We start from the raw sequence: 13,998 nt of genomic DNA on the forward strand, positions 1-13,998 counted from the left end.
ACAGTTGTAATTTCACTAAAGGAAATAACGCGGTAAATGAAACCCGTCGGAAAGACTCGTGAATACATCGAGGCCACGCTGATATCATCATCTCTATCAGAGCATGTTGATTCCTGCTCTGTTTGCCATTCTCATCATGAGTAAGATGATACAAGTAATAAATTTAACTTTCACATTAAAGGCACTGGACGCTATCGGCAGGCCTGATACTTAATGGTGGCAAACGAAGGCAATTGCCTCCATGCCCCTTATTTATTATTGCCTTGGTGCTCTTGAAATGTTCCAGTAGAAATTTACAATTTCATCATAGGGTGCCATTTACCAAGGAGAAAATGCCTTGGTGTCCTTGCCCTTTCAAAAACGAAGCATACACGACTGTATTGGTAATTACTCAAAATAATTGTTAGCATAAAAACTTACTTGGTATTAAAGCCATTGGACCCTTTCGGTACAGAAGAAGAAAAAAAAAGTTCACCGATTTACAAATAATTTACAAGGTTTACAGAAGGTAATGGTGAAAGACTTCTCTTGAAATATTAGTCCATGAAATGCTTTACTTTTTGAAAAAACGGCATAACAATATAAATTCTCGTTAGCGAGAATTACGGATTTGTTATAAACACATGTCATGACACGGCGAAACGCGCGAAAACAGGAGTGGGTTTTCCCGTTATTTTCTCCCGACTCCGATGTCCGATTGAGCCTAAATTTCCACAGGATTGTTATTTTATATATAAGTTGTGATACACGAAGTGTGGGACTTGGACAATACTGTTTACCGAAAGTGTATAATGGCTTTAATGAGCAATGGAGAGCTGTTGAAAGGATAAAACATTGTGGGAAACGACTCCCTCTGAAGTAATGTAGCTTTTGAGAAAGAGGTAATTTCTCATTCAAATAATAAAAGGCTTCAGCTGAAGCCTTTATTAGGCATCTGAAAGCACACTATTTTTCTCTTGCAAATTTGATGCAAATTGAGCCCACAATTTCGCAGGCCTGTTATTTTCTTTATATGTTGGGATGCACCAAGTGAGAACACTGGTCTTTGACAATTACCAAATGTGTCCAGTGCCTTTAAACGAGACATGCCGAGTCTAAAGTACAATGTATCGAGAAAACATCTCTTGGGAGTTGATTGTTTCTTGACACTCGCTGCAAACATTGACTGAATACAAATAGACTGGTTTTGATTAATTAATTTTCAATTCCTTCAGAGTAACTACATGTATGCGTACTCCTCGTTGCTACAGGCATTCTTAGCATACACAGCTAGCGCAAAAATTCTTCGCTTCCCCGTAAGCGAAGAATGATGGTGATGGCAAGCGCAGAATTCTGCGGTGGCGTGGAGCTGTGTAATTTCGCCCTATTCATGCCTTAATAGATAGTACTCCTCGTTGCTATAGGCATTCTTTGCATACAATACAAAGCTAGTGCAGAAATTCTGCGCTTTCCCTGTTAGCCAAGTATTATGGTGATCACAAGTGCAGAATTCCCGCAATGGTGCGATGTAATTTTGCCCTGTTCATGCCTTGCTGGAGTTAAAGCATTCAGTGGACCGTGACGGTTTCAACAAGCTTGAGTGAACACATTGATCTCGTTCAGTGTGCAATCTCTCTCTTTTGAAGATAATGACAATATTGCTATTAGCTTAATAAGCAATACCATTTGTTTAATACAACTGGATGGGCGTTATAACGATGTATCGAAACAGTCATCATTTATCAACTGGAAGTGTCAGAACGTGTGATGTATACAAAAATATGAGGGTAGAAAATGGGATGAATAAGTCATTTATACTGCATACATGCAATGGTCACGTCAATTTGTCATGGGTTTTCTCAGTGAAACACTGTTTTTCAGAGGTACCCAGCAGTTACAAACAAATATAAACAAAACAAAAAATAACTAAATGATTTGTCATAACTTGTTTCTACTCTCATTTATACCTGTACCTTCAATTTTACCGCAGTGTCAAAGTTCACATCCTGATGTTCGTGTCTGAAACTCTCTTTAGGTATTATTACAATTGTTTTCTAGCCTTTTGAGTTAAGTTGGAGAAAGGGCCCAGATAACTTCATCCACAGACATAGCATTATTACAATTGTTTTCTAACCTTTTGAGGTAAGTTGGAGAAAGGGCCCAGATAACTTCATCCACAGACATAGCATTATTACAATTGTTTTCAAACCTTTTGAGTTAAGTTGGAGAAAGGGCCCAGATAACTTCATCCACAGACATAGCGTTATTTCAATTGTTTTCTAACTTTTTGAGTTAAAGCCATTGGACCATTTCGGTAAACAGTGTTGTCCAAGGCCCACACTTTGTGTACCACAACTTCTATATCAAATAACAAACCTGTGAAAATTTAGGCTCAATCGGCCATCGGAGTCGGGAGAAAACAACGGAAAAACCCACCCTTGTTTCCGCGCGTTTCGGGTGTCATGTCATGTGTTTAAAATAAATCCGTAATTCTCGTTAACGAGAATTTATATTGTTTTGCTGTTTTCTCAAAAAGTAAAGCATTTCATGGAATAATATTTCAAGAGAAGTCTTTCACCATTGCCTTCTGTAAACCCTGCAAGTTATTTTGTAAATCTGTGAACTTTTAATTTTTTTTCTGAACCGAAAGGGTACAATGGCTTTAAGTTGGAGAAAGGGCCCAGATAACTTCATTTGCTGGTGTAAAACTGGCTTTAGGCCATGGAGGCCTATGTTTGCCCCTGGTCTAATTGTCCTTGGTGCCTCTTCAAAAGTTCCCCATAGACTTTAGAATTTTCCTGTGCGATTGCCCTTTACAAAATTAAAAAAAGGCCTCGCCCTCTTAAAGATGAAATTCCATGCATGAGTGTGGATAAATTTAGGTGTTTTATGGAGTCTGATAATTGATTGACAACCAATAAATGATATGCACAGTTGGGTCACGGTATTCTTGATCTAATATCCAGACATTAAGACGTCCGGGAAAATGCCTTTTTGCAAATGCCTTTTGCAAAATGAAAATGGCCCCGCCCTCTTAAAGATGAAATTCCATGCATGAGTGTGGACAATTGTAGGTGTTTTTTTGAGTCGGATAATTGATTGACAACCATAAAATGATATGCACAGTTGGGTCACGGTATTCTTGATCTAATATCCAGACATTAAGACGTCCGGGAAAATGCCTTTTTGCAAATGCCTTTTGCAAAATGAAAATGGCCCCGCCCTCTTAAAGATGAAATTCCATGCATGAGTGTGGACAATTGTAGGTGTTTTTTTGAGTCGGATAATTGATTGACAACCATAAAATGATATGCACAGTTGGGTCACGGTATTCTTGATCTAATATCCAGACATTAAGACGTCCGGGAAAATGCCTTTTTGCAAATGCCTTTTGCAAAATGAAAATGGCCCCGCCCTCTTAAAGATGAAATTCCATGCATGAGTGTGGACAATTGTAGGTGTTTTTTTGAGTCGGATAATTGATTGACAACCATAAAATGATATGCACAGTTGGGTCACGGTATTCTTGATCTAATATCCAGACATTAAGACGTCCGGGAAAATGCCTTTTTGCAAATGCCTTTTGCAAAATGAAAATGGCCCCGCCCTCTTAAAGATGAAATTCCATGCATGAGTGTGGACAATTGTAGGTGTTTTTTTGAGTCGGATAATTGATTGACAACCATAAAATGATATGCACAGTTGGGTCACGGTATTCTTGATCTAATATCCAGACATTAAGACGTCCGGGAAAATGCCTTTTTGCAAATGCCTTTTGCAAAATGAAAATGGCCCCGCCCTCTTAAAGATGAAATTCCATGCATGAGTGTGGACAATTGTAGGTGTTTTTTTGAGTCGGATAATTGATTGACAACCATAAAATGATATGCACAGTTGGGTCACGGTATTCTTGATCTAATATCCAGACATTTTGAGGTCCGGGAAAATGCCTTTTTGCAAATGCCTTTTGCAAAATGAAAATGGCCCCGCCCTCTTAAAGATGAAATTCCATGCATGAGTGTGGACAATTGTAGGTGTTTTTTTGAGTCGGATAATTGATTGACAACCATAAAATGAATGCACAGTTGGGTCACGGTATTCTTGATCTAATATCCAGACATTTTGAGGTCCAGGAAAATGCCTTTTGCAAATGCCTTTGTAAAATGAAAATGGCCTCGCCCTTATAAAGATGAAATTCCAGGCATGAGTGTGGACAATTGTAGGTGTTTTTTTGCTTCGGATAATTGATTGACAACCATAAAATGATATGCACAGTTGGGTCACGGTATTCTTGATCTAATATCCAGACATTAAGAAGTCTGTAAATCGAATAGGGAGAAACGTCTTTCTATAATAAAGCTAGCAGTAATTCAGTAGAGATCACTTGAATAGAACTTCCTCTTCTACGCTAAGAGGGAAAAGGTGCGTTTCACTGCCAGATTGACAACGTCTTGTAAGAGCCGGATGCATCTGAAGTAGACTCAAACAAAGACCTCAGGTCAACCATTGTCTCATTAACATAGTAATAGTAATAGTGGCTTCTTATAATGTGTTCCGTGACGCTCAAGGCGCTTTAACATACAGTATTTCCCTGCAAAGTAATGTGGGACAATGTTTGGATTATGAGACCAGGGGTGGATTTCACAAAGAGTTAGGACTAGTCTTATCTCGAGTTAGGACCAGTTACTCGTCCTAACTTGGGACTATCCATGCAATTTGTATATCTCCTAGGACTAGTCCTAAGTTGCAACCTAGCGCCCCAAATATCCCTTGCACTATGCTGCTTATCAGATGACGATGGCTTGTTGTTCTGAATTGCTTTTAGTCGCTGCAGAAGATGAGCTTGTAAAATCTAGTGTTAACGTCCTTATTTATGGTATTTTCTTTGTTTGTTTTCTCCTCCTTTCTTTTCTTCCTTCCCAAATATTTTCCTCCTTCCACACCCACCTGCTTTTCTCTCTTGCATAAAAACACCTGTCCATTCTTTCCATGTAACTCTGCATTCTTGTCTGTGTGTGGTTTGTTTCGGTCTCCCCATGTTACTATGAAATCTCCTTCCCCCTACTTCTTCGCCCCCCCCTTTTGTTTCTGCGTGCACCCCTTTAGGTTACTATCGTATTCATCATTAGCGTGGGCTCCTTTTTTATATACCTGATGCAGTTTGGACAGTAAGTGTGCTTGGCTAGTAGCCTGGATTCCACTACTGTCGTCTACCTTCTCTTGATAACCCCCAAAGTGGATCAAGCTGAGTGATAGTTAAACAGTAATGGAATCCAGGCTATATTTATTTGCTGTGTGTGTTTTCTTTTCCGCTTTTTTTCGCTTCATGCAATGCTAGCTTGCCAATAACAATTTGTATGATTTTTTAACCCTTCTATCAAATTAAATTGACACAGTCCTTGGTGCTTTTTTCGTAGACTCTAATCGAGAGGATTGCTTGGCTTGATTGAATTTTGCTGATTTGTAGATTGCTTTTTAAAATTGCCTGTTTTAAATCAAGACGGAATATGATTTGCATGAAGGTGTACGGTTTGCATTTATAACTGGCCCCACAAAAGCGCATTTTAGAACTAACTTGCATGATGCACTTTATCATTTGTACATTATCAGAATGTGTTTTTGGTGTGCCATTTTACTAACCAAATTTAACATTGCCATGTAGAGTATTTGAGACATTGACAGAGACCGTTTTAACCGACGACAAATTCGGACAATGAGAAAAATTACCATAAAATTTTGATTTGAGTAAGAGTTTGCTAAATAGAAGTGGTAACACAGTGAGAATTTATTCTTGTAAATCTCATTCCAATGTGTATTAAGCACTGTGTACTTGGTACTTTCATAGGATTCAAACTGCCTTTAGCCACTGGGCTTGCTTGGTGGTCGAGTGGTAAGACATCTTCTCTAACAATGCTAAGGCTGCGGGCTCGAATCCCAACCGAGTGATTTGCCTGTGATTTGTTTTTACACAGAACTCGGGGAAAGTACCGAGTGTTTTACGGTGCTTAATACACATCGGTGTAAGTGAATTACATGTATTATATTCTTTATCCCCGATGCAAAACTAACATCTATTAGAGTGAGAGTTCTTAAAAGTATGAACAGAGTGAACGTGAGGGAAAACTGAAGGAGAATAACATGAAGTCAGAACTAGGTATTTATTGTTACATCACAGATATCAGTAATATTGTCTTACAATTTTACATTTCTGGTTGACAGCTAGTTGGCATGGAAACGTACTGTGTGTATCAATCGAATAAATGCAGTAATTATAGTAGTGGGAGTCATAGCAACAGAAACATATAGTGACATTAGTAAGGATGCGCACAGAAGCAATTCTCAATCAATACACATTCTCTCCTATCTGTATGCTGAAGAGCTGTTAGGCACAGGATTGTGTATTCTGCTGCAGGTGTGTGGCGGACCAAACCTGTCATGTTTAAAGGCAGTCTGGACACATTTGGTAGTTGTGAATGACAAGTATTCTCACTTGGTGTATCCCAACATAAATGCATCATAACATACTGTTTTTGATGTAAGAACTTTTCGCTATTTTAATATCTGTCATGTTTTGTCTTTTTAAATAATTTTATTGTGCTGTTATATGTAATTTAAATGAATTGTTTCCATCCTTTTTAAGCTGTTCAATTGCCTGATTTTTTTTTTTTTTATATATATTTTTTTTTATCTGTGAAAATTTTGAATTAATTGTTCATTGAAGTTGCAAGAGAATAATGAAAGAAAAAATTTGTGTGCTTTCAGATGGCATAATGAAAAGCTTTAGGCCTGAAGCCTTTTGATATTTGAGTGAGAAGTTACCTCTTTCTCAAAAACTATGTTACTTCAGAGGGAGCTGTTTCTCACAATGTTTTATACCATCAACAGCTCTCCATTGCTCATTCTATATAAAGTAATTGTTTGTGCTAACAACTAGTTTTAGTAATTACCAATCGTGTCTAGTGCCTTTAACGAGGCTTGTTTTCACGCATGTCAAAGTAAACATCGCAGAAGGAGTACGAGTCCACGCTAGCCACACCTTAAGCTTGGGCGATATCGATTTATTTTATTCACGATATATCGCCGACAATATATCACGATATTCGATATAATCGCGATTAATTAAATTTGACATCATCAGTCTTCAAACTCCAAGTGAAAGTTGTAGAAGAGACAGTCATAGCATAAGAGAGGTGTTCTAATGACCTATTTGTCTGGTTTTACTCCAAACCTATGGGGTGCAAGATGTCTCAGCTAGCAAATACATCCCGATATTTAATCAATATCGCGATATATCGCGATTATCGCGATATATTGCGATATATCGATATTTCGATTAAAACCAAATCCATCCGATATCGAAATCGTCTCCAAATTAATATCGCGATATTCGATAATATCGTGATATCGCCCAAGCTTACCACACCTCCGGGTCTCTGAGGACCTGGTGATGGGATTTGATTGTTATTAGTGCTAGACTTGACAAGCATCCTTTGGGAGCTATCGTGATTGCTTCGTTGCATTCTGTTGTCTCTGTACATATAGTTATAAGCGCCTGGTTAAGTCACTTGAGTGACATTACATAAACAGAGTCTGCTGAAGGCCTGTTCGTCAGCTTGCAGTGTTTCATTCAAGAGCGCTGCTTTTGTAAAAGATGGGAAGGGGCTACGGAGCATGGCTTAGGATTTCAAAATTCAAATGTGCAGTTTGCTCTTTATACGAGCCCGAATCGTTTTTTATTAATTTTTATGAAGATACAGTTAGATGAAACAAACTACTTTAGGAACCATCTGGGGATTGTTATGTGGGACAATCAGACATAGTCTGGTGGCCACATTATGAATATTGCAGTTGAGATCTATACCTGTGATCACAGGAGTTAATTTTACGCTTCGCTGATCACGCCACAGATGGGTGGACAAACACAATCCATTTAGCGTGAGTGGTGACATCCCTGGATGCCCTCCCTGATTTTCGACAGACATATAAATGTATTCAGTACCAATTTTGGAGAGTCAAGTATAAAAATAAGTCAAAACATTGTTTGTTTTCCTTGTCTGACCGACCATCATTTGCGTCATGAAGTGTATTATTCGTCCACTAAAGAAGTTGTTGGAATAGACAATCTGAGAAACATTTCCGACAGTAACGTTTTTCAGATTTAACAATTTTTGGGGGATAAAACTTTTCATATTAATTTGTCCGTTAAACCGCATTACTTCAAAGTGAACTGAATCTCAAAATCTTTTATACTATCGAAAGCTGTTGTACTCCTACCCAAGTAAGTTTGATTTGCCATTCATTTTAAGAGTGAGTTACAAACGTATCATTTTTAATGACAAATTTGCACAAATTTCGTTCTTGAGCTTAAACCCCTAGGGAGTTATCCTGGTTATTGTTGTTTGTCATTGGGGGGGGGGGGGGGGGGGGGAGGGGAGGGGTCTGAGGGAGGCTGAGATGCCTTGAAATAGTTTTAAGTACAAATAAATATATTTTTTAACAAAAGATCTCTTTGCTGATGGTCTGTGTAGAACTAGGCCAGAAGGGTTTTTAGCATATGACAAAAATTAGAGCATTGTTGACAAAGACATATTTTTATCCTTCATTGTGAGAGCTTCACTTGGCCTTAAGAGCCAAATTACAGAAACATGGTCTCTTACGAACGCTCTTACATGTGTCCGCAGCTCTGCTAAATCAGCATTGACCAGTTGCCATGGCAATACTATGACAAAACTGGACAACATGTTTTTTTGTTTTTGTTTTTTAAATGCAATCCAATTGAAGGTAAAATCTTTAAGTTTTGAGTGCAACCAATTGGAATAATTCCAAATAAAAACAAAAACTTGTTTAGCGTCCTCACCCGCTTCTTGTTTAGAGGCCCCCTTTTTAGGTTTTTTTTTTTTTTAAATGATAGTTTTTCCCCTTATTTATGTACTTTTTTTCACAGAAAAAAGTTAAATATTTTTTATTATCTCAGCCAAAAAGAAGAAGTTGGGTAGCCATTTTGAAAAATAAAATAAAAAAATGGAGTACGTAAAACATTTAAAAAAATTATTTGGCCAAATCATTATGAGAAAAGTGAAGGAGTGGAATGGTATAGATGTGAATGACTTCCTTGATCTGATGTGTTTGATGTAGAATAAGGCATCGAGACTGTAATGTGATACATGTATATTTGAAGTACTTTGTAAACATCATTATTCTGTTTAAGCAGGAAACTTAAACTATAGGTAAGATCATAGAATGGCAACTACTCCAGATATTAATGACTGTCGTTAAAAGCACTGGACACTATTGTTTGTGAAAGACCAGTCTTCTTACTTGTTGTATCTCAACAAATGCACAAAATAACAAACCTGTGAAAATTTGAACTAAATTGGTTCTCGAAGTTGCGATATAATAATAGAAGAAAAAAAAACCCTATCACACGAAGCTACGAACACCCTAGTCACACTTGGTAACAAGCAATAGAGAGCTGTTGATAGTATAAAACATCGTGTGAAACGGCTCCCTCTGAAGTAACACAATTTTCGAGAAAGAATTTGATGTTGAGACTTTAGAGTTAGATTTCGAGGTCTCGAAATCAAGCATCTGAAAGCATACAACTTGTGCAGCAAGGGCATTTTTTCTTCCATTAATCTCTTGCAACTTCGACGACCAATTGAGCTCATATTTTCACAAGTTTGTTATTTTGTGCATATGTTGAGATACACCAAGTGGGAAGACTAGTCTTTGACAATTACCAAAAGTGTCCAGTGTCTTTTGACGAAGCACTCGAAACTAGATTTTTGTCCATCATTGAAGACGAACCCACTGATCAAATATGTCAACGGATGTTTTGTTTCTGTTTCGATTAAACAGGAAAACAACCAAGGATATTTCATGTACAGGTATTCATTGCAAAAAAAAAAAAAAAAAAAAAAATACCATGCAAACTGAAAGTCAGTAGCTTTGTCACCTGAAACCATAACTGAGATAAACAGGACTTGTTAGAATCGTTGAGCACCATCAAACCAAGCCAAGTTACCAGTTAATCTTCAATAAAGTACCTAAAGTCACTGGACACTGTTGGTAATTACTCAACATAATTGCGAGCATAAAACAAACTTACTTGGTAAAGAGCTGTTGATATTATAAAATGCCTCTGAAGTAACCTAGTTGTTGAGAACGAGTTATAATTTCTCGCCTTCTCGGGCCTCAACTCTTTGATAGGCAGCTGAAAGCACAAATTTGTGCAACATGGGTGTTTTTTCTCTCATTGTTCCCTTGCAATTTTGATGACCAATTGAGTCCAAATTTTCACAGGTTTGTTATGTATGGATACACCAAGTGAGAATACTGGTCGTTGACAATTGCCAAACGTGTCCAGTGCCTTAAAGCAGCATCGAGCTACTGATTGCAGGCATCTCTGGAAGAGAATTACATTTTATGTTGTCGAGCACTGGTTCTTTTCAAAACCAACACTTCTTAAAACGAGATTTAAACACGGTGCTGTCAGCAAACCTAACTTTATTTGACTCCCACCATGCAAAGATTCTAATCCTACTTATTTTTGGTTATAGAGTTTTAAGAAAAATTAAAGGGAGGAGATAAACATCTGAAACTGTGCATGGTGGAAGAGAATTACATTTATGTTGTCGAGCACTGGTTCTTTTCAAAACCAACACTTCTTAAAACGAGATTTAAACACGGTGCTGTCCGCAAACCTAACTTTATTTGACTCCCACCATGCAAAGATTCTAATCCTACTTATTTTTGGTTATAGAGTTTTAAGAAAAATTAAAAGGAGGAGATAAACATCTGAAACTGTGCATGGTGGAAGTATAACTAAGAGAGGTTTGCAGTCACACCAAGTGACTATCTCTTTTGCGTTGTGTTGGTTTTGAAAAGAACCAGTGGTTAAGTTCTCCTTAGAAACGACACTATGCAAAAGAAATATTCACATGGTAATATCGCAAACCTCTCTTCTTAGTTGGAGATAAACTTCTCCGTACGAAAGATGAACAACCTGTCATTCACCCCAAGGATTCTATACCCTCGCAGTTTCCCAAAATCACTTTTTTTGTCATTTCATCTTAAAAGATACAAATAATTGTTGATGTTTATCTGCGTTTTCTTGGCTCAGTCACGTCGTCGTTGTGTAAGGAGAGAAGAAGCTTTGTGTCGTGCATGGAATGTTTCTTAGGATTTAAAGAGATTTGTTCAGTGAGCTTGAGGAAATTACATTAAGAGATTTTTGTTGCGTGCATTAGAGGAGAATGTGTGAGTGACGGAGGAAAGGGTTAAAGATGCTACTTTATAATCAAACTGAATTCTTTAGACGTTAATTTAGAAAGTGAGAGTGGTGCATGCGTCGTTTTTGTTTGGGAAGATGTAAAGAGAGAGAGACGAAGCACTTTGTGGAAGAAGCAAAAAGAAGTTGTGTTTGGATGGGATTGGAAAGTGTTTCCCATTAGTTTATCATATAAGTGTAATTTGTGAAAAGATTTCGCTAATTAAGTTGTATTCAGCACCTTTAAGTGATTTGTTGTCTCGAGTTTCGAGCTTGTATATGTTAAGGTCTGCTTTGTACAATGTCTTAAAGAGACAACTTACAAAATTAGAAGAAAGAAGAAGTTGTGTTTGGATGAGATTGAAGTGTTTTGCATTAGTTTATCTTATTAAATAAGAGTAAGTTGAGAAAATGTTTCGCTAATTAAGTTGTATTCAGCACCTTTAAGTGATTTGTTTTCTCGAGTTTCGAGCTGGTATATGTTAAGGTCTGCTTTGTACAATGTCTTAAAGAGACAACTTACAAAATAAGAAGAAAAAAGAAGTTGTGTTTGGAAGGGATTGGAAAGTGTTTCGCATTAGTTTAAGGTTATGTGATTGAGTAAATGGGTGTAGAGCATGAACGAATGAGGCAGGATTGGAATAAGGAACTATAAGATATGAAATCGGGTTGAGAGTGACTATAAGGCCGTGTCCGAAACCACGACTTCGGCTACAGCTACGTCTAGATCAGCGCGTCTACCAGTGTTGAAGAATAGGCAGACGCGCGCGATCTAGCCGTAGCTGTAGCCGAAGTCGTCGTTTCGGACACGGCCTTATTTGGTGAAGTTCAAATGATGACAAATAACATGACAGCATATTTGACAAACAGACACCTACATACTGACTGCTTACTAGTTACTGGTTGACCCTTTGGAGACCATTTGGCACAAGCCGCTTGTGCCAAATGGCCCACAAGCATCCACAAGGTTTGACCTACTAACAATCGCACATAAAAAGGTCAAAGTAAAGGTCATGTCCGGGTGTGAAATTTTCCAATGTAGTAGCCTATGTTTAACACAAGAAATTCAGTTTCAAACAGAAATTCAGTTTCTAAAATAAAATCAAAACTGAATTTCATGTTTCATGTTATTTCTGTTGAAATATTTACTGAAAAAAAAAAAAAAATGTATATATATATATATTAGCAGTGTTATGGTGTTTCTGATAATGTAACAGAAATGAATGGTCTCCGAAGGGTTAATTAATCGAATGTCTCAAATCTAACCAGTATTTCACATAAAAATAAATTAAACGACTATATTAATTAATTAACTGATTTCTGTTCTATTTCAGACCTATAGAGAGATGCTTTGTTTTGTCTGAGGATATCTTGTTTCAAATTGATCTAGCATTCAACTTATTTTTCTTACTGTATTTTGCACTTCGGGTAAGTTTACATTCACATTTCTACATGTTGAAGTTTTAAAGACACTGGATTACTATTGGTAATTGTCAAAGACCAGTCTTCGCACTTGGTGTATCTCAACATATGCATAAAATAACAAACCTGTGAAAGTTTTAGCTTGATTGGCCTTCGGAGTTGCAAGATAACTATGAAAGAAAAAAACAACCTTGTCACACGAAGTTGTGTGCTTTTAGATGCTTGATTTTGAGACCTCAACTTCTAACTTGAGGTCTCGAAATCAAATTCGTAGAAAATTACTTCTTTCTTAAAAACTGCATTACTTCAGAGGGAGCTGTTTCTCACAATGTTTTATACTATCAGCCTCTCTCCATTACTTGTTACCAAGTGAGGTTTTATGCTGATAATTATTTTGAGTAATTACCAATAGTGTCCACTGCCTTTAAGTTATCCACTGGAGGGTGAGTCAAAAAGAAGTTGACCAAGATTGGTGTATTTTTTCAAAACAAACTAGCGAAACACAAAAGTTCAGTAAAGCATAATAACAACCACCCTCTCCTGCCTTATTAGAAGAAGAAAAAATAATGAAAGAAATTGATAACTTAAAAGTGGTTATGTCTGTTTTAAAAGGTACTCATTCTGCAAGCTGTCAAAGGAATGACTTTTTTATACTCTTTGCTACTTACTCAGATGTTTAGATTCAGTCAAGCATTAAAATTCCACGGACAGCTACAACCATGAGTGCTTTCAGTAAAGCAGGCATAACTTCTCTCAGAAATTATCATTTAATTCGTTCTTTTTTTCTTCTTCAGATAAGCAGGAAAGAAGAATGCTTGTTTAATATGTGCTTCACTGGGGTTTTGAGTGTCAGTTATTGTTTTGTTTTTAAATCATAAATCTCGGCCAACTTAATTTTGACTCGCCTTGTAGACATGCTTTGCTAGGCCCCACGCCCACGCTGGGCACGCCTGAGCGAGCTTGTCTTTTTGTTGGTTTTTGTGTTTGTGTTTGGTGTATATATTTGTGCCCCTCGGAATTTTATTGTTAAATTTGTATCCATCCTTTTTTGGTGCTTGCGCTGTGGATGTTGTATGAAGTAAAAAAAAAAATAAAAAAAATTAGTTGTTTTTGACGATAAATGATTTATTCATTTCAAACGTAGGAACTCTACACAATCAGTAGAGTGAGTTTTGTTTTGAAGGGGTTGATGTATTAAAGGGAAGGTACACGTTTGGGAATTGTCAAAGACCAGTCTTCTCACTTGGTGTATCCCATCATAAGCATAAAATAACAAGCCTGTGAAAATGTGGGCTCAATCAGTCATCGAAGTTGCGAGAAAATGATGA

The 13,998-nt window shown here is 37.2% G+C and overlaps 1 protein-coding gene across 11 annotated transcripts in view; it reads left to right on the top strand.

Annotated features, from left to right (window-relative positions):
- Nucleotides 1-13,998, top strand: part of LOC117303636 (calcium-activated potassium channel subunit alpha-1-like) — a 97,207-nt gene that overhangs the window by 24,164 nt on the left and 59,045 nt on the right. For 10 of the 11 annotated variants that reach the window (XM_033787852.1, XM_033787858.1, XM_033787859.1 and 7 more), the window contains exon 3: nt 12,583-12,676. In XM_033787852.1, coding sequence (XP_033643743.1) covers nt 12,583-12,676 — 94 coding nt within the window. Of the gene's footprint in view, nt 1-5,085; nt 5,148-12,582; nt 12,677-13,998 lie in introns of all 11 variants that reach the window. The other variant, XM_033787853.1, reaches the window with a different exon arrangement.

The sequence above is a fragment of the Asterias rubens genome, chromosome 20, assembly GCF_902459465.1.
Source record: "Asterias rubens chromosome 20, eAstRub1.3, whole genome shotgun sequence".
NCBI lineage: Eukaryota > Metazoa > Echinodermata > Asteroidea > Forcipulatida > Asteriidae > Asterias > Asterias rubens.